This window comes from Excalfactoria chinensis, chromosome 8 (genome assembly GCF_039878825.1).
Source record: "Excalfactoria chinensis isolate bCotChi1 chromosome 8, bCotChi1.hap2, whole genome shotgun sequence".
NCBI classification, from domain to species: domain Eukaryota; kingdom Metazoa; phylum Chordata; class Aves; order Galliformes; family Phasianidae; genus Excalfactoria; species Excalfactoria chinensis.
In genome coordinates this window covers 138,672-165,215 of record NC_092832.1, presented here as the reverse complement: position 1 = coordinate 165,215, position 26,544 = coordinate 138,672, and the positions used below count along the sequence as shown (strand labels likewise).

The following is a 26,544-nucleotide window of genomic DNA, read 5'->3' as shown; positions in this document are numbered from 1 at the left end:
GTCAGCAGCTATCACAGACGAGTGATGCACTGGCACAAGCTGCCTAGAGAGGCTGTGGATATTCCACCCCTGGAGATGTTCAGGGAAGGTTTGGATGAGATACTGGGCACCTGCATCTAGCAGGTAGCAACTCTGCCCACAGCAGGGGGTTGGAACTAGACAATCCCTCTGTGAGAGGTAGATTGTGTTTTTGCAGTAGAAGCTTCTAGTATTTTCTGTGTGTAGTATAGGCCGTTACTGAACTTGTTTTTCTTCCACTAAGAAAGTGACTGAACAGAGTAAAAAGCTAAGAATTGGGCTATTCTGACTTGGGTAGAATTGAGACAGGTACAAGACAAGGCAAGTATGCAGAAAGGAGTGAGAGCCTAGCACAGGACAGAACACACGTGTTCACTCTTAGAAATACTGCCCTCCTATCTCCATGGAAAAGCACAAAATATATCAAAAACCAACAGGTTGATAACAGACTCTATATGGAAATGTATCATAGCAACAATGTCAAGCAAAATGTGAGCCTGAGATGCTCAACTAATAAGCGAGTGCCAGGAAAGCATTACCTGCTTCGGGTTTAGAGCATATAATGGAATGAATTTCGCTGACTGGAGCACAATTTCTCCCTTGCCAATAGGAGGCGTGCACCTGTTACTGCAATAACAAACTTTACTGCTATCACTAAAATTCTTGCCTAACTGAAATTTTTGACTTTGAGTGTTTCTCACACCTCCAATCTAGGCCATTCTATGATTCTATACCCTTCACTCACAAGAAGGAAGTAGTAATATGTTTTATTGACAGAAGACAGCGACTTAAAGGAGCTCAATGGTAAATGAGGCAGTGCTCTAGCAGTTCAGTGGCATGGTATACTTAATAATTTATGGCACAGAGGATTGAGTGAGATGAAAAATCATCAGGAAGGCCTTCCTGTAGAGTCACAAGATTCAGAGTCAAACTCCATCTGCACCCAGACTCCTCTGGGAAGGAGTCTAGAAAGCAAGGATCCAACCTCAGTCCCAGACTTAGTCAACAGTTACCTCTAAAGGATTATATGGACCATAAATCCTTTTTATCATTTAGCTAAGACTACACAGTACAATCAGTCACTAGTCACCAAGTATTTATTATGGGTAAGGATTTTTATTTTTTTTTTTAAATCTCCAGGAGTAACTTTGAGAGGTGTCCCTGCTCAAGGGGAAATCCTGGCATGCAGCCCACTGCCATGTGGAAGAGCTGAAGGAGCTCTGGGCCATCCCCTATTTATGGGGTGAGAAGGTTTGCATACAGTCATTACTCAGCTGTTGGGCAAGATGTCTACACCTGTTCCTCCAGCATCTCAGCTGAACCAGATTATCAGCTGGTCAGAAATAGACAGCAGATGGAACAACATTGTTAAGCACTTCTTCTCATGCTTATTCCATAATCCTAGGAGTTTTCTGTTCCTCACCTCCTAGCCCTTTTTGCTGTTTTTCCTACAGTCAAGAGACAAGCATCCACAACTTGCTGACACCAACTAATGTCATCCAGAACAGGGGGCTACCCAGCTCGCAGGTAGGGAGACCACAACAGGGAACTCAAAGAAGTCTGAAGGACTTATGGTCAAACAGGCTTTCTTCTAATGTTCTCTGTTTACTTATTACAGATCAACACATCACTACTAGAAAGAATACTGTGATTAATATTGTGACTCTATACGTGGATAAAAAGCTGTTAGTTTGTATGGGAAACTGTTGATCACAGCCTGAACCTGATTAACAACCTGAGGCAAGCAATGAGTCAGCTGCAGGAGCACAGGCAAAGGTAATTCAGCTGTGCTACTGGAAGGGGTGGAGCTTGGTTCCACCTCTCCCAGATCTCATTTAAGGGCTGACTACCACTAAGACAGAATTTCTTTCTCAGGAGATTGCTCCTTTGTGGAGAGTACTGAGAACCTTCAACATCGGAGAGTATTTTCCATTTAATATAGATTATTTTTCTATCCCATTTTTCATACAAAACAGGTTTAACCTCTGTTTACCTATTGACCATATAATTGTGTAACTGTACATAGTTATTACCAGCAAGTGAGTACATACATAATGCAGTCAACCTGACATTCCAGCAAAGTTTCAACCTGCTTTAAGAGAAAGAAAAATAACAAGGAAAAAGGGAAATTGTGCAACATAGTAAGTTTTTCAGAGAAAGCAGCTCTGATTCAGGTAGGAATTACATCCTTTTTATATCATTGAGACATAACCAGTTGCAGGTCAAAGTATGGAGTGATGGAAGCAGTTCTGGATCTAACCTAGCTGTGATGAGGAAGATTTGACATAAAATGGCTGCTAAACAGATAGAATAAAACATCTGCCAGCCTGGAAACTAGGGCTGGGGACTCGGGGACCTACAAACAGCAGACACCCTGAAAATATCATTGATGAAGATAAAACAAAAGTAAACAGCTTACTGCCTGATGAAGTAGGAATTGACATGAGAATTAATATTGTTTGAAGATAACGAAGGAAAACAAGAAACATCACTTCCTCAGGAAAATGGAATTTCTCTCTCTGAAAAACTTCCTGCGCAGCACATGCTCCTTTTCATACATTATTTTTCTTTCTTCAAGCAGGTAGAAAGTTCTGTGGAGTACCAGGTTAATTATGTGGTGTTGCAACCCAGTCCTGAGCTCAGCAATGATTTACAATGACAAGGATCGATGTTGCAGACAGACATCACTTTGTCCCCTATTGAGCCCTACTGGGGGCAGTCAGTCTCCTCCAACATCAGCTGTAAATCTCTTCCGAGGTCACACCCTCTCTCAAAGTACCCTTCTGAGGTCAGTATGACCTTGACTTCCCCAACTGGCTTGATACCAATGATTTTATGAATCCACACGCATATAGAGTTGTGTGGAACTTGTTCTTGATAAATACTGTAGTAAGTATAGCCTTAACTGAAAATTTGTAATAGTAATGGAACAGCAAACATTCTTAAGTTTGTCACTCATAGTAAATCTATTCACTGTCATAATATAGTTAGGTTTGTTGAACTTGTAATTATCCTCAAACTGCTATATTACGGATTTTCTTGACTTAAGTCATCTTTCTACTACCACTGGTTGCTGCTACTATTAGTTGGTGCTATACTTTTTATATTTTACATATATACCTGTTTCCTGATATATTTTCTATAACACAGTATTTAGATACCTATATTTATGAGGCACACAACAGGATAAAAGAAGTCCAGAGTTAACAGGAAAAAAACAAAACACAAAAACCATAAATATAAAACTAATTAAGCTCACTTCAGATTCACGTGTATATACAAAGAAGTCAGCATGTAAAATATACATTTTTGTACATTTGTGAAACTTAACAGGAAAGTCACCTGAAAACTGCTTCCAACTATCACCTACATAATGCCAAAGACAGGGTATTTCTATGGAGGGTTTATGCAGAAGAGATGTATTACTGTTCCCCATCAGAATTACCAGGGGAACATTTTGAAGCCAGTTACATAGGCTTGGCTAAGAGTAAGGATCGTCCTCAGACATCAGTCTGAGCAGCAGGCAGTTACTCTACTGCTTCGCCAGTCTGTAGTGCATGCGGTATCACAACAGCATCACAAGTAAGTGGAACACAGTTTTGGCTGGGTGAGAACAGAAGTAGCTCAGTATTTCAGCAGTGTGGAGAACATGAAACAGCAGAACACAAAACAGGCTGCTGACATGAATTCTACCCTACCAAGCAGCATAAACACCTTTTGGTCTCATTAATCTACACCAGAATGTAGTAAGTTATCATAGTATCATAGTATTGTGCGAGTTGGAAGGGACCTTAGAGATCATCGAGTCCAACTCCCGGGATTCAAGCCCTCTGTGTAGCAGAGCGGCACTTCTACCCCCTGCTCCACAGGGGGGATTCGAACCCGGGCCCCCTGGTGTTGCAAACGGGAATTCTACCGCTGCGCCACCGGTTACAACAGAGAATGGTAATGTAAATTGCTTTCAATAAGGAATCACTTGACAGCACGTCCTTTTACAAATAATTACTCCCTCAGTAACTGGGCCATGCTGACTTGACAAGGCCTTTAGGTCACTGTAGCAAGCACTCCGCTACCTAGTAGGCCTTTGCAAGGCTCCCAAGATATTAGCTACTTTACTTGCATGTTAGAAAGCATAAAGGGGCTGCTAAAGGCTTCTGTCCTGAAGAATTACACCATGCAATATGCTGCACGAAGAGCTCTCGGTTCATGTTATTATAGTCAAATAGAAATTAAAGTGCTTTACTGGTTTATTAACATTTGCTCTTTATCACTTCAAGCCTCTTCCCTTTCAACCATGAGTATTCCAGGTACATTTAATATTTTCTTTTCATAGAATCTTAGAATGCCTGGGTTGAAAAGGTCAAAGATCATTCAGTTTCCACCCCTCTGCTATGTGCAGGGTCACCAACCACCAGACCAGGCTGCCCAGAGCCACATCCAGCCTAGCCTCGGGATGGGGCATCCACAACCTCCTTCATTTCTCAAAAAATCTCTTAATAATTCCATGACTTCCAGTTAATTTGGTCTCCTAGAGCAAACATTCTGCTGCTTTCTTTTCAGCATTGTCAGTTTTTGGTACAAAAAACCAAAAATCCTTACAAAACAGATTGTGTTATTTACAAACAGGTGTGGTATTTACAAAGAGTACAGATTATCATCTCCTCTGGTGTTACGCACGTACTAATAATCTACATCTAATTTTTGTAATTGATTTGTATCTCGCTTGCTAAGAGGAAATATTTGAAAGTTGCTTTTTAAGGTGCTGAAAAGTGCAATTTGCAAAAAAAAATCAATATACACTGGTCTAAGATAAAGAATAACCAAAGAGAAGAATAGCTTTGGTAACAGTTTCAGGCTCAACAGCCCTCACCAGACAGATATACTATGATTTTTAAAAAGTCCTATAATTTCTGATGCCTATCCTACCCATGGGCTTTGGAGGAATACAGTTACCTGGCTGGAACTTGCAGCTACCTGAATAATCAACCCTCTTTCTGCTCTCGGTGAAGAGCATTTCATTTTAACATAAATTCCTTCTTCCATCAGAAAACTGCTAAATAATTCACTCTCTTTCACATGGGAATATGATTAAAAATATAATAACGTAGATTATCCTACTTTGTCATCCTGGCCATTTAAACTGTCTTCCTTTATTTTCTTCAGTTTCTTTCTGGACATCTTTCAAACCTATGAAGAAAAAAAGAGCTCATGTTATTACTTCACATTTTTATTTCCTGCTGGTATTTAAAAAAATATTCTAACTGCACTGAGAAAAAAATCTCTTTTGTTTCCTCTTCACATTACACAGCCACAGCAAATTTGAACAGCACTGAGGATCTACATCTCACTCCAAGAACTTCCCAGAAGAAAAAGGTGGTCTGGTCGTTCCTTGCTTTACCACCTGCTTGAGACTTGCAACTACCAGCAGACACACCAGGCTAAAAAAGGCAAACACCCTGCTGTGCCTTTAACATGACCCCTGACTTTTACAGCAGTACCAACTATTTGCCAGCCTCCACACCTCAACCCAGTGTCAGTGTTTCTTGGATACAAAGCAATTTAGTGATAACTAAAGCAATTTCCAGGTGTGCTGATGAAGACTATAAGTCCATTTTTTGCTAACGATAAGTAAGGAGCAGATCAGGGAGAAAAGCTAAGTGTGACGTAGTTGTGGAGGCTCAGGCCGCCACGATGCACGGAGACCAACACCAAACCCGCACTGCAAGGCGACCAGCCCTTCTCTCTAAGGTGGTATTTCCTTCGCCAGGGTGCCCTTCGGCCTGGCCAGGGATTGCAGTCAGCGTCCGTTCAAACCGTGCGCTTATAGCACACGGGGCTGGAAAAACTTTCTACTCACTGCAAGTTTTATCATCCGGTTATTTCGGACCCTGAGAATTCAATACGTTGCCTCCCAGAACACAGCCCGTTCCAGGACGACGCCCCCCGTTCTTATTGAGGGAAGCACAGCACTGGGCCCTCGGAGCGCGTCTCGCTGGGCCTCACCCCGCCGCTGCCCCTTCTTTCCCCCTCGCTGCAGCGCAGCCCCGGGCCAGGCCGCAGTTCCGCACGCACCCCACCGCCGGGCCTAAGCGAGCTGCTCGGGAGAAAGCCTCCACACGCACCTAGGCGCCCGCCGTTCCGGCCCGGGAAACCCCTCCTCCCACAGCGGTGCTCTGGGAAATGTAGGCGGTGCGCCGCGCCTCCTGCCCGGCCGGGGAGAGGCGTGTGGGTAAGACGGTCGGCCCGCTGCCCGAACTCTCGTGCTCCGCCGCGGAAGATGGCAGCAGAGGAGGCTGCGGAGACTGGGCTGTCCGCGGAGCGGCTGCAGGAGACCGAGGAGGAGGCGGAGAACGGGAGAAGCCCCGCTGGCGGCGGCGAGGCTGCAGCACTCAGTAAGGGCTGCTGAGGCGCCGGGCCCTGGGTGAAAGCCGCAACGGCTGTGAGGCGGAGCCGGCGGCCCGGCGGCTCCTCGCGACTCGCTCCGACGCGGGGGACGCGGCGTGAGGCAGCGTGGTCGCGCTTGAGGCTGGGGCTCGGCGGCCTCGGGTGGGCCCTTGCGCCGCGCGCACAGCGCTCCTCTCCGTTTCACGGCCCGATTTCGGCTGCGGGCCGGCGGTTCGGGCCTGCGAGCAGCACTTACGGTCCTGGGGTTCCGCTTCGATAACACGTGTGCGTTTGTCAGTGGGCTGGTGTGCGAGCGTGCTCCTCAGGCGGGTGAACGTCTGAACCACATGTATACCCACGTGCTTTCTTTTTTAACCATCTTAGCCTACGTACGTGCTCGGGAGGTGCAAGGAGTGTGGCTGCACTGGGTGGCACGCGGCGCTGTGCTCTCCCTCCGTGTCTTTCTGGTAATCGTAACGGTTTTCTCCGTGTACGTGCAGTCAAATCCGCATTGTGAGAGAGCTCGTACCAAAAAACATAACTTGATTTTGACTCTTTTTATTAATAAATTGTGTAGAAAACACCACTGGGCACTTTGCGACTTTTAAATAGATGACTAGATGGGAAATAAAAGCATGCCTCAGGTGAGCTTTCAGCTTTAGAAGTAGGTCTATGAGAAATACAGCAATACTTTGAGTAGCAGTGCTGATCTTTTTTTTTTTTTTCTTGTTTTTCTTTTTTTTTTTTTTTTTTTCTTAAGGTACTTAGAACTATACTGTGTGTTTCTGCTTTTCTAAAACAACTTACCTGACCTGTGTCTTCAGGTGTTCCTTCAGTTTCTTCTTTCTAGTTCTTTGAGGTGGGAAATAATGCTATGAAACTACAATTTTTAAAAGCAAGGGAACCACCTTAGGAACTGCTATTAGATGGTAGGGAGTTTTGCAGCATAGCACTGAATTATGCAAAAATCTTCTGGTGTGATTTTGGATTTTGCCCGCTGATTTGATCCATCCTGGGTTCTGGAGAGTGCCAGAGAGCTGCTGACACCTTTTTTACAGGAGTCATATATGGGCTGAAAAGCCATCTAACCTGTGCTGTTGATTCTCTGTGACTAGGAAGCTATACCATAAACTTGTTAATTGTCACTCTTCTTTGAAATTTTCCTAGGACTGCGGACATTTTTAGTGGTGGAACATGGGGTAGTACTGTTCAATGTGCAGGCTCTCAGGCTCTCCACATATTTTTTCCTTTTAGCTCCTAAGGTTTTGGTTTTTTTTATTCCAGGAGGTTTTAGTCAAAACTTTTTTTTTTAAAAACCTTGAGGCAGTAAAAGATAGTAATCTTGAATGGCCTTGCTCAGGTCATAGCCCACCAATTCATTCCGTTCACATGGGAAGTCAAGATTACTTTTTACCCTGAAGCTCACCACTGTACTACTCTTTGTTTAATTCCCCAGTTGCTTGGCTTGCTTTTTCCAGATTGTTGCCACAGCCACAGTTAACTTCTGTTTTCAAACTTTTTTTTTATCAGTACTGTATGGTAGTTAAGTGTATTTGGACCTCTTGCTTGCCTGCTTTGTCTTGCTCACAGTACGTTTTGCAAGACAATAACATGCAAACATTTTCCTGTTATCTTCAAACATCTGATAGTTTTGTGAATAGTTTCTTCTGTCTAGGATGGCATCATCTCACAGTAGTTTCCAGGGATGAGCAATAATCTTTCCAATATTCTTCTCAAATACACTGATTTTACAACTTTTCTCTTTTACAATAGCAAATATGACTGAAAGTGAATGAACATAGCATTATAATTCAGATGTATTGATGACATTTTTGCTTTTATTTCTTTATTTGATTTTCTTAAGATGGTGAAGTTGACTGTAAAAAAGTGGAAAGCAACAGCCTGTCTGTGAAAGTTGGTGAATCAGAAGTAGAAACCAAAGAAGAAAGAACAGAGCATGAATCTGTAAAGGAACCAGATAGTAACATTTTGGATGTTTCATCTGATTATCCAAGAGGTTTGCTCATAAATTTAAGAACATTTATGTTGTGTGCTTGAGCAAAGGAGGAGGAAAAAGTAGAAATAGTGGGGAAGAAAGGTAAATGGAATGCATGCAATTGAATTTCTATGCATCTGGTGGGTATTGATATTTCTTCCCATGTGTCTACATAAAATATTTTCCTACAGTGTTGAAAATGTCTTTCAAGTGAGGTGCCATTTCCCCATTTCTGCAGTTCCTGGAAGCCACTTCAAAAATTAGTAAGCATGACAGTGGTGTAAGAGAATATCCACACAGAAATGGGGAAGCAGGAGTTGATTTTAGCCTTAGCTTTAATACTCACTGTCATATCAATTGCTCTTTTCATTTAGTGTAAGAAAATCTAGAAGACTAATGCTCTACAAACACTGAAAAGTTTCAAAGGCCCTGCAGAATCGGTCTCATAAACTGAGATGTTCTGTGTACTGCAATCAGCAGAGTTTACTGGATAAGCTAATTCTATTGGGCTTAGCAAATTCTACACTATTTCCATTGATAATTTGAAAAGTGGAAGGGTAGTTATAGATGTTCTCAAACATTCTAAGAAAAAAAATAAATAAATAAAAACAGTAGAACTGAATGTGTCCTGATTTTATATTAAATAAATACTACTAAAAATCTATCCACCTCTGGCTGGCATTTTTGTTTTGCCAGGCTGTTCATAGGATGATACTACTTTCAGTATGGCTCAGATTCAGTAACAATGCCATGTAGTAAAGTCAGAAGCAAATGGTATGTGACTTGCTCTTTTCAGTTTGATTTTTAAATAAAGATCACTTCAAGTGGAGAATTCTAGTGTGTGTCAGCATTTAAAAGCAAGTAGAAGTATATGCATCCTATTGAAGAACCAGTTTGGGGATTCATTTTGCAAATTATTCTTTCTATCATATTTATGCTTGGAAACTAAAGGATAGAAACAAGTATTCCATTACTGCTTTTCCAGTAGTAGGCTGGAAAAGATGAATTGGTAATAAAATAGTAGTGAGCTAGAAATGTGTTTGTGAAAGAGTGTGTTTAATTTTTGAATCTCTCCAATTTTAGAGAAACATCTTTCCATTCAAAGACAACTTTCTGATCTAGAGAAACTAGCTGACCTGAATGAAGGTGAGTTTACATTGGCAGTATCCCAGAACACAGATCTTCATGTTACAAGTATTTACATTCTTCCTTAATAGTTATTTTTTCAGATATTGCATCTTTTGTTCTCAGTTCTCTTTTGTGCTCAAAGACTATGAGATTCATAAAAAAAAAAAACTTTACAATATTTATTCCGTTTTTTAATCAAATGCTATACTTCTTTCAGAAAATTGATGCCCTTCATGAGCATTTTTATTCCCTCTGCATTTCTTTTATACTGGCATGTGCACTGGTTAGCAGAATATTCTAGCTATACATACATCAGAAGTTCAGTCTCGTGTAGGCTCTTTAGTCTCAGTTTAGCCACAATAGCAGGGAAGCGAATTGTTGTCTTTCCAGTGTTTGAACCTTCTGTTTTGATTGCTTCCTTATTTACTTTAGCATCTTTTCTGATCCATCTGTACAGTAGAGGACTGCTTAGGAGTGTTAAGCATTTTCATGACAACTCTTTGGAACTCCTAGTTTTTCTCAGATTACATGTATGTATTTAATCTAAATAGTGTCAGTCTTTGTACTGGAAACAGGTTTTTATTCACAGATCAAGAAAAAAATCAGGGTGTTATCTACATCATACAGTTCTTGCACCTTAATAATCTTCTAGGGTATCCACTGATGGAAATCAACCTGCTTCTGCAGCTGTTTAATTTGACTAACAAATATATAAAGAGAAAAGTTTCTGTAGAAAGTTAGGTCATTCTGTATTTAATGAAGAGATGGGTAATGAAGAGACTTCTTAGGTCTAATGTTCATGGGTTTTAACTGTTATCAAACTGAATTCTGCATTAATCCATGGTACTGATTTAAAAAACAAACAACAAAAGCAACTCTATTCCCTTGCCTGTTGTCAACAGAATTTTTTTCTTTCTACCATGAATTTACCGTTTTTCTGCTGTGTGTTAATGAACTGACTTTTATTTTTATTTTTTATTGTGTTTATTTGTGTTTATTTGTGTATTTATATTGTGTTTATTTGTGTTTATTGTCATTGCATTGTGTTTGAGATTCAGTAACATACGACAGTAACAGAGCCCATGCTGTGTAGCAAGTTTCAGTATTCATCTTGTATTGTGGTACTACAAACCTTTCTGCTAAATTCTACATTAGAGGTTGTTTGATTTTCAGCTGTAGAAGACCCAGAAGCAGCTGCATGCATGCCTTTATCTATAATTCCTATGTACAGGTGCACAGCTTGTGTTTCCCAGAAGCTAGCTTTTTTTTACTCAGGATTTGACTTGGATTGCTTCAACACCTTTGCTGCCAGATAGCTTTGCACTTGCTTTTGTGTTCTTAATGCTAGATTTCTGGAAGATTATTTTTAGCACTGAGTGCAGTGTTTTTTCAGCTTAAAAAGATATCAGGTGCTTATTTTACCTAAAAGCGCAGTTAGAGGCTCGGGGATGTGAAAGACATGTTCTCTCATTGGTTAGGCTTTCTTGAAACATTGCAAGCCTCTGTATTTCTGTAAAATTCCCTCAATTCTACAGTGCTCTTAAAAAGTTACATTAGTATCAAATGGCTCTGATTTTTTTTTTATTTTTTTTTTTTTTAAAGTCAAAAACATGAAACTGGCGGTTGTAAAAGATGAAAAGATGATGATCTTGAAAGGAATAATGTTTTCTGTTTGTATTCCATTAAGTAGAAAGCAAAGACAGTCCATATATTGCAAGTTTGTCTACCCCCAAACTAGAACACACCCTGAGAAACTAATCTTCAATTCCGTTGGTAGGACTTTCCTTCTTTCTTCTTTAACATGCTTCTCTTTTAAAGTGCATTGTAACTGCATTTAACATGTTTCTCCTTATACTCCTTGTTTGTATTTTTAGCTGAAAAGAAGCCTTGTCCCTTGTGTCCTGAAGAGAAATTTAAAGCCTGCTATGGCCATAAACTCCATCGTCACCTCCAGAATTTGCACTGGAAAACTTCTGTTGAATTTGAAGGTAAAAGAAGTCATCTTTCAACAGCAGTAAATAGCAAAAGAGAGAGTGGATGTGTGGATGTGGAGGACATTGTTCAGTGTTTTTTTTTTGTTTTGGTTTGGTTTTTGTTTTTTAAAACTCTTATTGATTTAAGCGTGAGTTTCACAAACCTTATCAGCTCTAAAACTGAACTGTATTTTGACAGTGAATTTTGCTATGGAATGTAAAATAGAAGTGTAAAGTAGCGCTCTTTTTATATGCTAAAATAGTTCAAATTGTGCATTTCCTTGTTTAAAAAAAAATCGTGCTTGGTGTCTCATGATAATAAAATACATATTTGATGAAAACTACTTTAATAAATGTTTTGGTTGTATTAGAGCAATTTCCACCGTCACTACCACCTCACCCTACTGTCCTTTTTGCCTTGTCATAAAGTTTCTTTGGGTTCAGATAACTACTACAAGTACTGATTCAGTATCAGTGTTTAGTAGCCTTATCTTTCCACAACCAAACTCTGTGATCTGTTTACAAGATAAATTAAAATTCTTATAGGAATTATTAAAAACAAAGAGTGAGTATTGTATGTTTTTTAATGAACAAGATGTATGAGTGTGCAGGAAATAAAATAACCATCCAGAGTATGGCAAAATTGAAGTTAAATTAAATGAGACAATTTTCAGACTGTAGCATGCTTTTGTTTTCTAGGGTACAGAATGTGTATCTGCCACTTACCTTGTCATATAGCAAAGCCAAACTTCGTTGCAGATCAGGTAAAAATGCTGAATCATAGAAATGTTTCTTAGCCTATGCAACAGGGGAGACTGATGATTTTCAGCAACTTCTACAGCCTGTCCTTAGTCTGAAAAGTATGACTTTTTTCCAGTAAGGTGCACCAAGTGAGCATCAGTCCAGTGTAATGTCTTGATGTAACCCTGTGGGGAACTGAACGTTGTATCTCTGGTATTTTGGTGGACATCTGCCTAGATCTTGTAAACAGCAGCTTTGTGTGGAAGAGATGAAGGAGTCATGGCACCAAGCAGTGGGTGCTTCTCAGCTCTGTCCCTGTGTGCTTTGTCATGCAGCTGGATTGGCTGTCATGTGACAGAACTGTGTGCTGTACTGGCTCTGGGGCTGCAGTCTCAGGGGCTGCAGATTCACAATATTTTATGTATTAAGAGTTAAGACAGATGACTTCCTCATCTGCCTGTGTTTAGCGATAGTCCTACTTGAACCATATTTATATATTCTGAAAGTACATTTCATTTCTCAGATGTTTTCAAAGATGGGAGCACATTACCACTGTATTGTCTGTTCAGCAACTATCACACGAAGAACTGATATGATAGGACATATTAATCGCCATGTGAATAAAGGAGAAACTGAATCAAGATTTATTACAGGTAAGTTCTCACTTCTGAAAGACATTTAATACTTTTGCAGCATGGGCTATGTGGGATACCTGGATGACAGACATGAGAAAACTTCATAAACAGAATTATTTAAGTTTGCTAATGAGAATCCTGCTCTTAATTTTTCAGAATATGTTTTTTTTCTGTAAGATTTAGGAATGTTGTGATTTTTGTCTCTGCGTTTACCATATACTCTATTCGTAGAGATAAATAATATACTCTTCACAAACAGGTCAGTGTTGAAAATGTAGGTTTCTGCTTTTTCCAATACAATGGAGAACGTGGTGTCCATTAAAACAAAACCTGCACAGAGAATTTCATGCCTCCCCTTGGCTGTGCTTGTTATTAAATCAGTCTTCAGTAAACCTTCGCTACAGCATACATATGTGGTTGTTGCTGTTGTTTTTTTACTGAATGGCCATCAGCAGGACTTCACAAATAAAGCTGGCTGTATTTCAAGTACTGGAGAGTTGTGATGGTGGTGTTAGTAGTTCTAATCCTTCTCAAGGTTTTGTTTCTAAGCTTGCATAAAAATGAGACTGAAAACATTCTAGATAATTGGAATATCAGATGTTTTAATATAATTTCCTTTATTTTCACAGATTTTCTTTTATTTGCAAAAAGCACGTTGTTGTTTTGTTAGTGTGTAAAAACTAAGATTTTTTTTATTATGGCCCAGACAATTCACTATTGAAACTTGTTCTTTTTTGTGTGTTTATTTTGTTTCTGTGTGTTTGTGGATGTATAGATTTTACCTGGTTTTAGTAAGAATAAGACAGTGAGGATCACACTTAATCTTATTGTCAGTCTGCAATTTAGGAATAGAAGTTTAATGCCTGGGGGGGTCAGTTTGTATGTCTGTGAAGTAGTAGTAGGACATGTTTCCATGCTCTTAACTTCAGGTTTCTCTTGCCTATTGCATTGTATCTCTGCGTGGTTCCCTTCAGACCAGTTATTAAAGATTACATATTATTATTCAAAGTGCATATGGTTAGTTTCCCTTCTGGGTAGATAGAGAAGTTCTTGGGTGACGTTTGGTGCTTGGGAGACACCAGCAAATTTTGAGGGCTGTGAATGTGGAGCTCATGGTAGAACAGTTCAAATATACTGCTTGCATACTTGAAAGCACCATGAGATAGGCAGGCTGTGCACTGAAAGGTGTCTGGCTGAAAGCTTCCACTTTTTTCCTGGTTATTTCTGGGTAAATTTTATTACTGTATGACTGGAGATTAACTACTCAGAGGAGCAGCTGTGTGCTACAGCTGTCAGATCAAGAAAACTTGGTTTGCCATGGACTATACAAAGCTTAAATGCTGAAATTGTCAATCAATTTCATGAAGCTTTTTGAAAACTCTTTAAAAGTGATTAGGTCAAAGAATTAAGTGGTTTACATCTGTGACTGTATTATAAGTGTTTTAATTACCTAGCAAACATTATTTGAACACACAGAACAAATGTGATAAGCCTCAGTCTCTGGGCTTACTTTCTAAAATGTAGATGGATAGATAAAAGAACTAAACTAAGAAACAAATCTTGTGTTTTATGGTGAGAAAATCATGGTACAGCTTGATCCTTGTCTTCTGCTTTCCAGACTGTGAGATATGTTACTTCTTCTTTTCTCCCTTCTTGTAGCAGCTAGTTGGTCCATGTGTGCCATGTGTCCTAATTTAAATTTAAATTTTCACTTTTTCCTTGCTCCACAATTACTTTGTTTTTAGCTCCTGTTCCCAAGTCATCTTGTGAAGTGCTGAAAGAGGCAGACACAGATGTGCATGTGTTTCCCAACTATTCCACACCTCAAAAAACAGATTCCTATTTTAATCCAAAAATGAAGCTTAACAGGTGAGAAAACGGGAAGTGGGAAGATAGGTAGGAGGGTAGGTGACTTTACAGTGTAATGTATTGATGTGTTATGAAAAACATACCTTGTGAGTATTTTATTCAGAGGAAAAATAGCTTTTGTGAGTAACAAGAAGGTTTCTGAAGAATTCCATTTGGATGTGCTTTTAACTTGTCTGCTAGGATAATTTTTGTTAATTTTGGAAAGTTTTCCATAAGTAAACTCTTGACAAATACTGTTGAAACACAGAAATGCTATTTGAGAAATCTTGTTATTTCTCAAGTGGCTAAGGGTTTGTAATAAGCATATGCAAAAGAACGGAATTTTGAAAGAAGAGCACACTTGAAAACTTATCTCCTTGTACACATGTAAGATCTGTGAATCACCACGGGCTGGTAACTATTCTTTCAACTCTGACTGAAAAGCGGCATACCTATATTTCATAGTTCTAGTATTCTAGGCCATGTTTATTTAGGCCTTTTTCTTCTTGGATGTCAAATTTTCACAGGTTTCTTCCTGTATTTGCATTAGAAAAGATGATCAAGGGAAAGCCCTTTTTAGGAAAATCATAATTTATTTTTGTCTCACAACTAGAATGTGCATGCATTAACACCAAAGCAGGGGGCTAGACTTCAGCCTGGGCTGAGCCTTTGTTTCAGTGCTGTAAATATTCCAGCTTCCAGGTAACTTTAAAGTTAGTTCAGATACATTTATGAAAACTGAGACTTGCTTCTGAAGGAAGCCACCAAAGCTTGTGGTTAATATCTCATTTCCTTTCAAATACAGAGCAATTAACAGGGTAACCTCAGATCATGCTGGGAAAGGAGGAAAAACTCTAGTTGAGATACCTATAAGGTGACTCAGGATCTTACCTTATGAAATTTCTGCTGTGCCAAGTCACTAAATTGAATGTGAAGCACCATCATATTCATTAAGGAGATTATAAATAAACCTAACTACTGGAATTAAACTTTCAATGTTAGTTAAGATTTCTCATTTGCAGTCCTTTTATTCAGAATGTAGTCTGCCTTAGTTGTTCTGGGAAGGTACTCAAGGGAAACAGGTAAGAGGAAGAAAAAATGTTACCAACTTCTAATGGCTTTTTAATTATTATTTTCTTTTTATTGTTATTTTCCAGGCAACTGATATTCTGTGCACTAGCTGTTTTAGCTGAGGAACGTAAACCAATAGAATGTTTGGATGCATTTGGTGCTACTGGTAAAATGAAATACTTTTTCTTCAGCTAACATCTGATAGTATGAAACTGCAGAAATCAGTAGTAACGGTCATTGTTGTGTTTGAATATGCCATTTGCTTTCTTAGGCAGACGGTCATTGGCTTCCATACAAAAGAAACAGCCTTCAAGAGCTAAGATTAAGTCCTTTGAAAAAAAATTGTAAATAACACTAAATTGAAGTTGAGTGGTGTGCTTAAAAACAGTTGTCTTAATTTCTACAAAATGGCATCTTCTTACGTGTGCAATCAAGATCTAGAGTTTTTTGAGACTTAGTGTCTGTGAAACCAACCTCTGGTTGAACTCTGTGGTAGGTGTATCCAGGGTTTCTTTACCAAATCCTCTCTAATTGATAACAAAAACTCTGAACTTGAACTGTGAAGTTGTTCTGCTGGAGTCTAGTAGCATTCTGGAACAAAAATCTTAAGAAATCTGATCTGCACTATTATTAATCTGCTATTGCAAACCTAATTTTATAGGTGAGACCAGTAGCCACTCAACATTTTGCTTAAAATTTGTCACTGCTCTGAACAATTTCAGAGCTGCAGCCTGTCCTACATTTCTACAATATAATCCTGGAGTTAGCTGAGAGTCAGCAAGAATATTTGCAGGTTGCATTTTGCTATATTGGAGCATTGAGCATCCAAGGGTCTTCACTACAGATTGTCACTGATCTTTCGGTCTGTAACTCCAATTCTTGTATGAGAAGGTAACAAATAGACCATTTTCCATCTTCTCACAAACTTCAGTATGACTGTATTGGTGCAGAAGGTCACCAAGATAATTGTTGAAGGAACACACCAAAGCTTGAAGAATTTAAAAGAATGTGGGTTTGTTTGTTTGATTGTTTTGAGTTAAGTGAACTAGAAACCAGCTCCCTTGTTCCATCATGGAGTTACGTTTCTGTCTTTCCATAGGTATAATGGGATTGCAGTGGGCAAAGCACCTCAGAAGTTCTGTCAAAGTTACAATTAATGATTGTAATGAAAATTCTGTAACAATGATTCAGGAAAACTGTCATTTAAACAAAATGAAGGTGAAAGTGAACACTAAGGAAGAAGACAATTACGAAGCTATAGGAGGTGGAGAAGAAAATGCTGACACCATTGAGGTGACAAAAATGGATGCCAATGTTATAATGCATTTGAGATCATTTGATTTTATGTAAGTATTAAATACTTCTCTTAGTAAGTTGTCTGTTTTGATAATGATACTCCTTATCCTACTCCACGCCCCAGTGTATGTAAGTTGGAGTTAAAGAAGCAACCAACAGGCATCTGATGTATTCATCCGCAAATCATGTGGAAACAGATAATTAAAAATTATTTTTAATATTTTAGAAATTGCTGGAAAAATATTGAAGCCTTTTGACATACAGAATAAAATATTAATGTGCATGAACATTTTAAATCAAACAGTTTTTAGTATAATATCATTGCCTATGTGATAAAGAAAAATGTCACAGTATCACAGAATGACACCTAGTTCTCACTGTGCACATTAAGAGATCTAGGAACTCAGATCCTTCCTAAAACCATTGTAAAGTCTTTTTATAAGCCATTCCAATTATGATGTTAGTCTTTTGGGAGGCTTTATCATAGAATCGTAGGATGGTTTCGATTGAAGGGACCTAAAAGCCCACCCAGTTCCAGCGCTGTGCTGTGGATAGGGACACTTCCCACCAGATCAGACTGCCAGGGGTCCCATCTAGCTTGGCATTGAGCAGCTCCTAGGGGTGAGGAATCCACATCTTCTCTGGTCAGCCTGTGTCAGGGCTTCACCATGCTCCTTGAGAAGTTTCTTTATTGTATCTAAGATTTACTTCCTTTATCTAATCTAAAACATTTTTTTTTTTAGTTTAAAACCATTATCCTGTCTCCTGCCAATGCATTCCTCGATTAGGAATCTCCTCAAATTTGACAGTTTTTTTTTTTTTTTCTTTTCTTTTTTTTTTTTTTTTTAACTTAGACCGTCTAATGAATTTTAACTGCATGCATTTCCATGCCTGAATTCTTATTGCAGGACAGGCCTGAATTCTTATTGCATGACTTGATTTAATGTAATGTGTTTTGCAGCGTGTTCTTTTTCAGTGGAAGTGTGCTGCTCCTTTCAGATTGGCATTACAGATGCATGCGTTGAAAACCCTTATAGACATCAAAATAAGCACTTGGATGTTTTTATACTGTTTAGCCTCCAGATCTAAGCTAATTAAGTAGCAGGTATTTAGGCTCATGGTTAGCTAGTTAGTACATAAACTGGTGCATGTACTTAAAATATATAAAAATGTTTTTAGCAGTTTGTTTTAAGGATGAAGGTAATTATCAAGCCAATACTCTTATAAGTTAAGCTAACCAAGGAATCAGGATGAGAAAAAATACTTTCTGGCCTGACACTGAATCCTCCAGTGTTCTGGAGTAATTCAAGGGAGTTTTATTTTGTTTTTAAAAGAAGGATAAATGGTTGAGCCTCTAGATGCAGAGTGCAACTTGCTTTCTTTCTAGACATTTGGACCCATTTGGAACTTCTGTGAATTACCTGGATTCTGCCTTCAGAAATGTGAGGAATCTTGGCATCGTGTCTCTAACATCCACAGACATTAGTTCTCTGTATGCAAAGGCTCAGCATGTTGCCCTGCGACACTATGGATGTAACATTGTCCGAACGGAGTACTACAAGGAGCTGGCAGCCAGAACAGTCATTGCTGCTGTGGCAAGGTACTGTTAAAACAAATCAGCTCAGATTGTGGAAGTAAATTATTTTTTACATAGAATTTCAAACTGCTGCTAGGTTATGCATGCTGAGTTTCCAGACTTCTTGGATTCTGAAAGCCAGACTTTTTGATACAAAATCTATGCTTTGTATTTTATCTATGCTGCTATGTAAACTGAAGTAACATACTTTACATTAGTAAACTTTACATAGTAAATTTTAAGCTAAAGGCTTGGGAAAGATGAAAATACATAAATAGTGTAGGGGTTTGGGATGTTGAAAGGGTGGTGGGTTTTGGTTAGGATGGGGGCTGTTATCCTGAAAACTAATGGCTGAACTTGCAGATATGCAAGTTCAATTCTTTTCTTAATGTTGTACTGTACAGAGCTTTGTAAATATTAACTAAAAAACTTGAGTGGCTTCTAGCTAGGAAGTGCAGGTTTTTCTAATGGAAACTAGTGTTAAGGGAAACTGATGTTCACTTTGAAATCTCATGCTTGAGTTTAAAAAAGATATTTGTAATTATTAACTTCTGAAATTAATTCTTTGCATCTAAATCAGGCGTTCCCAACCTGCAAGCACATGCAGCTCAGCACAGCTCATATGGTGACCTACCGTTTGGCACCTTTGCAGCTGTTCTTTCCTGCTGCTTGACCCAGCCCACTCTCAGGCACATGTCTAAATCGTCAGCATTCACAAATTTTGTGCTTTGCCTAGGCTATGTTGAGTGAAGAGGAATTGTGTTGGGCTGATGGTTTGGTTGTTGCTGAGTAGTGGGTGCATGCCCGGGGCCATGCTGAGCCGCCTGGTGGGAAAGAGCCACTGCCAAGATGGCACAGGGCCAGGACAGGCCACATGCTACCTGTGGACCATAGGTTGGTCATGCCTGCTCTAGTTCCTTGTAATAACTTAGGCCTATTAAACAAACGAAGACTGAAAATCTAGTCTCTAATTGAGGAAGAAAAAGATAAAGGTAAGAGGACTGGACAAACTGCTTGGGAGGAAAGGGGGAGAAAATATATGCAGAGGTCTTCAGAATGGCAGAGCTAAAAAACTGACGGGAACACTTTAATCTTTTCATCTCCCTTCTTGTAATAGGTTGCAGAACATTCTTAGGTACAGTTACACTGCATCTAATTAAACATAACCCTACTTTGGAACAACATTATGAACTGAGATTTAGGGAGTGGGATGAGATTGAACTTTTTTAACTGTTCAGGTGAAATTTTATCTATTCTGGCTTACATATTCCAACTCTCCTAAAACTTTCTTCTTCTCAGTGCCTACCTACTCAGAAGCTGCTCCCTTGTCTTCCTGCAGTCATTATTTAATTAATGTTTGATGATTTACCACTGTGTGTGTCATTGTAAATTTCAGTTTTCTCAGATTTTTATCAGTTTGTTTAGATTTTTTGTTACGTTCTCCTGGCAGTAGGCGAGTATTGGGATAGAAGGATAATGAAAGAACAAACCAGTATTTCTTAGAGTAATGAAAAAGTGAAGTGTGACATTCTTGCCTTATAGAAAGTAGACTACACTAAGCATTTAAGAAATTACTGTCTTCAGATTGCTTTCTTAGACCTTCAGTATCAGCTTCTAGAAAGCAAGTGAGGTCAGGAATCTTTCAGTAGCCTAAGGTGTCTCTGGAAATGTTACTCTACTAGATACAGTACAGTGTGTGTTTTTCCTTTGTAGAGCTGCAGCTCGCTGTAACAAAGGCATTGAAGTCTTGCTCGCAGTAGCCCTAGAACACTTTGTTCTTGTAGTTGTCAGAGTTTTAAGGGGACCATCTCCTGCAGATGATTCAGCAAAGAAAATAAGATATCTCATCCACTGCCAGTGGTGTGAAGAGAGAATTTTTCAGAAAGAAGGCAGTATGGTAGTAGGTATGTGAGTATTTCTCATAACTTTCCTGAACATATGATTACTGTGTGGGTTTGGGTTTATTTTTTTTTTCTTTTGCTTGTTAAGGTCTTGTTTATATTTACATCACTTTAAAAAGTAGTACTTCTATTTAATGTAAAGATGCATGTAGCATACGAAGTGGAGAAGCTACTTCTAATACAAGCTGTCTGTTCTATGGTAATTATTTAGATTCATTATGTTAATGGATTTTGCTGTAAATGTCCTGAATTTGTTGCTAGGGATCACGTACTCCAGCTCACTGTAGCTGCTGAAGGATGCCTGATGGCAGTTCAGTCCATCCTTCTGGTGAAGGAGTGGGACATTCTGTTTCCTCCATGTAGGGGCGGCTTGATGGATTTAGTGTCAGATTGCTTTTCTGCAGGCCATCATGTTCAGTTACCTGAAAATATGGTGAAATAAACAGTATCACTTTCCCTCAGATGAGGGTATGTTTTTCCTGATTGGGCCTCATCTGTAAATGCCTGATGGAAATAATTTTAGTGTGATAAGAAAAGTTCACAATGTTCCTGCAGTTGATCTAGTGCTTGGGAATAAATGGAGGCAGCCTTTCTGTCAAAAGCTGAGCTGAGCTTGTGAGCTGTCTCTATACAAAAATCAATCTAGAGCAGGGGTAGACTAGCAAGGTAATCGTTGGAATGAATATAAAAGGAATAACCTTATGTGCTTCAGAGTTGCAGGTTCTGGGATATTTTGCTATTCAGCTGGTGGTATCCTTGCTTTGCTCAAAGTCAGGTGCAAACGTGTGCAGTGACTTTTTCATTAAAGAGATTCCTGTTTTTAGAAAAATAAATTATTAACTCACAAGTGCAGTATTATGGTAGAGATCTTAATAAATAAATTAATAGTTTATTTGATGCTCTCTGCCTGCAAGCAATCTCATGGCCTACAAATATTGTAGGTGAGCTGTATTTTGTGTATGTAACTGACAGATGTTCAAGTTTTTGTTGTTGATGTTTACTGTTAGCCTGGACAGCTGCATATATAATTGTAGGAAGAATAGTAATTTCCTCATCATTTGAAATTTGCCAAGAAACGGAGCAAGTTAGTTGGCTATTTTTCCAGTGTCATTTTAGGAATTATTAGAGATCAAAATTGTCGCTCACTCAGTTTTCTTAAGCACTGCTGCAGTGTTTGACAGAAGTGAGAGGTGTTGCACTTTTGCTGTTGCTTACCCTTCTAGTTACTTCAGTAAAGTCCTATCTGTATAATCTCAGTAAGCATTGATGTCTCTTCCAGATTAACAGAAGTCCTCTTTTTCTGTTGTAGAAAATCCTTATCAGCAACTACCTTGTGATTGTCATGGCAGTATGCCTGGGAGGACAGCAGTTGTTCTTGGTCCTCTCTGGTAAGTTCAGAGAACAGCATGGCACTGGAGAGTAACGGGCTGGGAGGACCTCTAGAGGACAGCTGCTCTGTCACATCATAGAAATGCAAGGCTGCTGGATCATCCATCACTATCTATTATAATAGAAAAGTGTAGCAGTCAGGAGTAATTCAGGAAGCAGTTAATTGATTCTGTTTTCTGAGTTTAGTAAGGTTTTCAGTTTTTTGTTTTGTTCGGAGCACTCAAACCAGTAAATAAATAACAAATTGACTTTCAACTTCACATTTAGTGCAACTGTTTTAGTATGTCCTGCACTGGAGAACCTGGCTCTGTGTTCCTCTAGTTGCTAAATGTCATGAAGTTGTTTATTACTTGATATTACTTGATATATTAGCTGGGAAGTATTGGTAATGGACTGGATGATCTTCTAGGTCTTTTCCAACCTTGATAATTCTGTGATTCTGTGATTTACAGAGTGTACATAATAAATCTTAATATGTGCTGATGAAAGTACACTATTTGATGACTTATAAAATTGCCTCTTGTGAGAAACAAAAATAAATTCTTTAAGTCTTCTAATGGTTTCAAAGCGGCATTAAAGCAGTAGCTTTCTTCCTGATACAAGTAGGACTGAAAGACTTTATATAGTACAGTAAGTTAGTGATAGGAATAACAGTCCTGCTACTGTCCTTGCAAACAAAGCTATTCTATACCGCTATGTTAAGCACATAGTACAGTGCCGCTCTTTGGTGTAATTTAACTGCAAATCACTGTGTGTGGTCTTTTAAAGGAAACTTTTTTTACTTTCATTAGTAAAGTCTTCTCACTTCTTTTGTGTTACCTAGGTCAGGTGCTCTCTTTAATACTGGATTCCTCAGAAGAATGCTGTTTGAAGCTGTCCAGTATGGCTTAGATGAAGTTCAGCCACTTTTGAAAACCATAGTTTGTGAATCTGAGTGTACAACTTCCAAGAATTTTTCTACCCATAGTCCTTTTGATGAAAACAAACAAGGTAAGAAAAAAAAAACAGCTGCCTCTTGTCATGGTTTTGTGATGTTGCTGTCAGTATTCCACATAACATCATGTGCAGTATGGATCATTGAAAGGTTCATACATCAGTTCCGTGGAATAACAACATTCCGAATACTCAGTTCTCAGAAGAAAGCTACGTATCCCAGAGGACTTCGCAGTCAGAGATAAGTCACAGACATATATAATCTTGCTCCCAGACTGGAGCTCTCTCTCTCGGTCTCTCGGAGAGTGGGAAGCATTCCAGCCATGTCGCCCAGAGTTCACAGTAGGCCTCTCGGTTTTTGGGGACTCTCTCTCTCTGTTTTGTTCGATTTCTTAGCCTCGATCATATTGTATTATATTGTGTTATCTTGTACTCCGATATCATATTTAGTAAAATATGTTTTCCTCCTTAGATTGCCACTGCTGTTCTCTTTTCCCATTCCCCTTTTCCCTTCCCTTTTGGGCCGCGGCCCTATGGGGCGACTGCCCCCTGTCATGGGCACAAGTAAATCTAGGTAACCCATGACACCTCTTCACAGAAAGACTGGCTTGGTGGTGGTTTTAGAGAGAGATTGCTCTTTGATAACATAATGCTAACAGCAGAGTATATACAACAAGGTCAAGAAAATAACTGTTGTTTTGAATCTAACATGAGGCTTAGCAGTGCTGTAAAAGGAGTAGGATCTATCAAAGACAGAGTGCTGGATTTATACCTATTTAACCACTATGGTAGGTCCTGAAGCAATTAAGCAGGCTGACCACCATGAAATCCATGGAGCTGGAGATAGTACGTGTCTCTCAGTTCTGTTTCGTACTCTGCTCCTCACCATTGAGAAGAGGACTACAATTGTCCTGCTCTGCATTTTCTGCTGGAATAGAAAATCATTCCACCAAAAGGAGCAACTTTCTGCATGTGCATGCTCTTTTACCCTTAAACAAAGTTATATTTTGAATATTTTCTCTAAATTCAACTGCTGAGCTGGTAAGCAAATTAACCAGCCTCTCAGTGTACTTCAGGCTGGGAGGTGGTGGTGGTGTTTTCTGTTGAACTAAAGCTTTTTCCCATTCTACTGTTTTACAGTAGACTTAATTTTGACCCTTAATTCTATTCTAGAAGAGTGTGGCGTATATATTAAAACACCAGATATGCTGGCAGAGTCTGATGTGGTACCTGGTAAGTAGATCGTTTTTGTGCAACTTCAAAGTATGATTTTATGCTTCAAGTGATGGCCAAGCCAAACTAGTTTTCACCTATAAGTTCTCTGTATTTAATCATACTTGAGTAAGTGTTATCTTCCCACTGCATAATTATTTTACTTCATCTGGAGTCACATTTCCTGATAAAAACACAATGCTAATTACTCAGCATAAATCCATATATAAAGATGTGGTTGCTGTGTATGTTTTCAGTTTGTTATGTCTTTGGCTTTGCTGGCTTTTATTATTGTTATTATTATTTTTGAATATTCATACGTTTCACTGGCCTTTTTTGTGATTCAGGAAAAAGAAAAAATAATGAAGTGATGCAAAATGCTACCAAGCGACAAAAAATTGACAGCAGTGCTGAGCACCCTGCATTTTACTACAATATCCACAGACACAGTATTAAAGGAATGAACATGCCCAAGTAAGGCTTACATTTACCTTCCAGTCTCACAGTGCTATGACAACTAATGTATAGTTTGTACTGAACAAGCCTTGCTACTGCTAATGCCTTCTTAAATGGCTTTTTCAGGTTAAATAAATTCTTAAACTATCTCTCTGAAGCTGGATACAGAGTCAGCAGAACCCACTTTGATCCTATGGGTGTTCGCACCAACGCACCCTTGGCACAGTTTAAGACTGTTCTCATGAAGTACAGCACTCCCACATATGCTGGAGGGCAAACAGAAGTCCCTCTCCATCTGACAGATGTCCAGGTGGGAGACCAGCTTCAAGTGGCTGCAGACAGCAAGGCAAAAGGTGATGAGTTTCTAGAAGAGAACAAATACGGAGACACTGTCACTGTCTTTGCAGAAGACTGTCCTACTCACTGTGCAGCTGATTAGTCCAAATCCTTTTGGGATCAGAACTTGCAACTATGCTCTGTTCAACTACACCAGTATTCCTTGCAGACCTGGAGGCTGACAGTTTGAAACCCTTGCAATTTTTTTTAGAAAGGATGTTTAGAATTCTAGAACTTAGCACTGAATGCAACAGTATGCATGGTCAAAATTCTTTTCCTGTGGGAAAGTTTTTAGACGGTTGGTTCTTTCACACTCACATCTACTTTTACACTGAGCATTGTAGCTAGCGCCAAGTCTTTGTGCAGCCTTATTCAAGCTGCTAGAACAGGACCCAGAAGAGTGGGGCCAAAAGTCTTAAGTATTTCTGAACATAAATTTAGTTTGAATCAGACAATCATTCCTAAAACCACCTGGCCAGTTAGAATTCAAAGGGAGGTCACAAAATACTGCAGGACAAAATGTGATGTGAACTGAAGCAAGCTGGAAAGTGCTAACTTGGTGCACTTTTAACTCCACATTGCTCATGTAATTTGGCCTTTGGTTTCATTTCTGTAGATCTACCTACAGGCAAAATCCTAACAAAAGTGAGAACGGAAAGGAACCTTTGCAGAGCTGTGACATAACCTTCAGTTCCAAACTAAGCTTTAGTGATTTGTCTTTATTGATTCTGGGTAGTTTGTTTGCTCTGAGATTTAATTTGGTTGTACACTTAAAAAAAGGGTATTGTGACCAGACATCACAATCTGAAGTTCCAGAATAATTTGTTAATACAGTTTGCTGTTGAAAGATCTCTTCAGTGACTGAGCAAAGATGCTATTTGTTGGTAGTCATTTTGGGTTTCTTTAAATACATGGCAACATTCCAGCCAAACAAACTTGCCTCCATTTTCCCCCCCCCCCCCAAAAAAAAATCTTACATATGTTTTGCTTGGATTCTTAGAATCACAGAATGGCTTGGGTTGGAAGGGACCATAAAGACTGTCTGTTTCCAACATCCTGGAGTGGTCTGGTTGCCACCTACCAGACTGAGTAAAGAATCCCCTCTTAATATTTAAAATAGATTCAGGTTAGAACTGTTCCCTGTTGTTCTGTCATTATTTGCCTGCATAAGAAGTTGAGTCTCCCTTAAGCTCCCTTTAAGTATTGGAAGGTCACAATGAGATCTCCCCAGAGCCTTCTTCAGGCTGAACAACCTTAGATCTCTCAGTCTTTCTTCATAGGAAAGGTGTTCCAGCTCTCTGATCATCTTTGTGAGTCTCTGGACTTGCTACAACAGCTCTACATCTTATGCTGGGGGTTGCAGGCCTGGATGCTGAGTTCCAGATGAGGCCTCACAAGGGTGGGGTCAAGGTTTACTTCCTTCTCCCTGGTGGCCGCTCTTCTTGATGCAGCCCAGGACACACTCAACTTTGTGGGCTGCAGGCACAAACTGTCTAGCTTTTTGTCCATCAAGACCCCTAAGTTCTCTGCTCTCTGCATAAATGTCTGGGATTATCCTGACCCAGCTGCAGCATCTTGCACTTTGCCTTGCTGAAACTCATTAGGTTCTTACGCATCCATTTTTCAATGCTTGTCCAGGTCTCTTTGCATA

At 39.3% G+C, this 26,544-nt stretch overlaps 2 protein-coding genes across 8 annotated transcripts in view; one reads left to right on the top strand and one right to left on the bottom strand.

The window, feature by feature from the left end:
* The window catches only part of SWT1 (SWT1 RNA endoribonuclease homolog), a 35,935-nt gene extending 29,185 nt beyond the window's left edge, over positions 1-6,750 (bottom strand). For 3 of the 7 annotated variants that reach the window (XM_072342661.1, XM_072342666.1, XM_072342667.1), the window contains exons 1-2: positions 6,141-6,278; positions 5,137-5,205 (exon numbers count right to left, since the gene is read on the bottom strand). In XM_072342661.1, coding sequence (XP_072198762.1) covers positions 5,137-5,196 — 60 coding nt within the window. In that variant the 5' untranslated portion in view covers positions 5,197-5,205; positions 6,141-6,278. The other 4 variants (XM_072342665.1, XM_072342662.1, XM_072342664.1 and 1 more) reach the window with 4 other exon arrangements.
* TRMT1L (tRNA methyltransferase 1L) lies at positions 6,145-25,854 on the top strand. Its single transcript, XM_072342668.1, has 16 exons — positions 6,145-6,410; positions 8,267-8,419; positions 9,482-9,544; positions 11,401-11,514; positions 12,199-12,263; positions 12,764-12,893; positions 14,621-14,744; positions 15,881-15,960; positions 16,894-17,140; positions 18,478-18,690; positions 20,380-20,570; positions 21,877-21,955; positions 22,780-22,946; positions 24,063-24,122; positions 24,449-24,575; positions 24,684-25,854. Exons 1-16 carry the CDS (start codon positions 6,296-6,298, stop codon positions 24,994-24,996), a joined length of 2,241 nt encoding a protein of 746 aa, XP_072198769.1. The 5' UTR covers positions 6,145-6,295; the 3' UTR covers positions 24,997-25,854.
* The last annotated feature ends 690 nt before the right edge of the window (positions 25,855-26,544 follow it).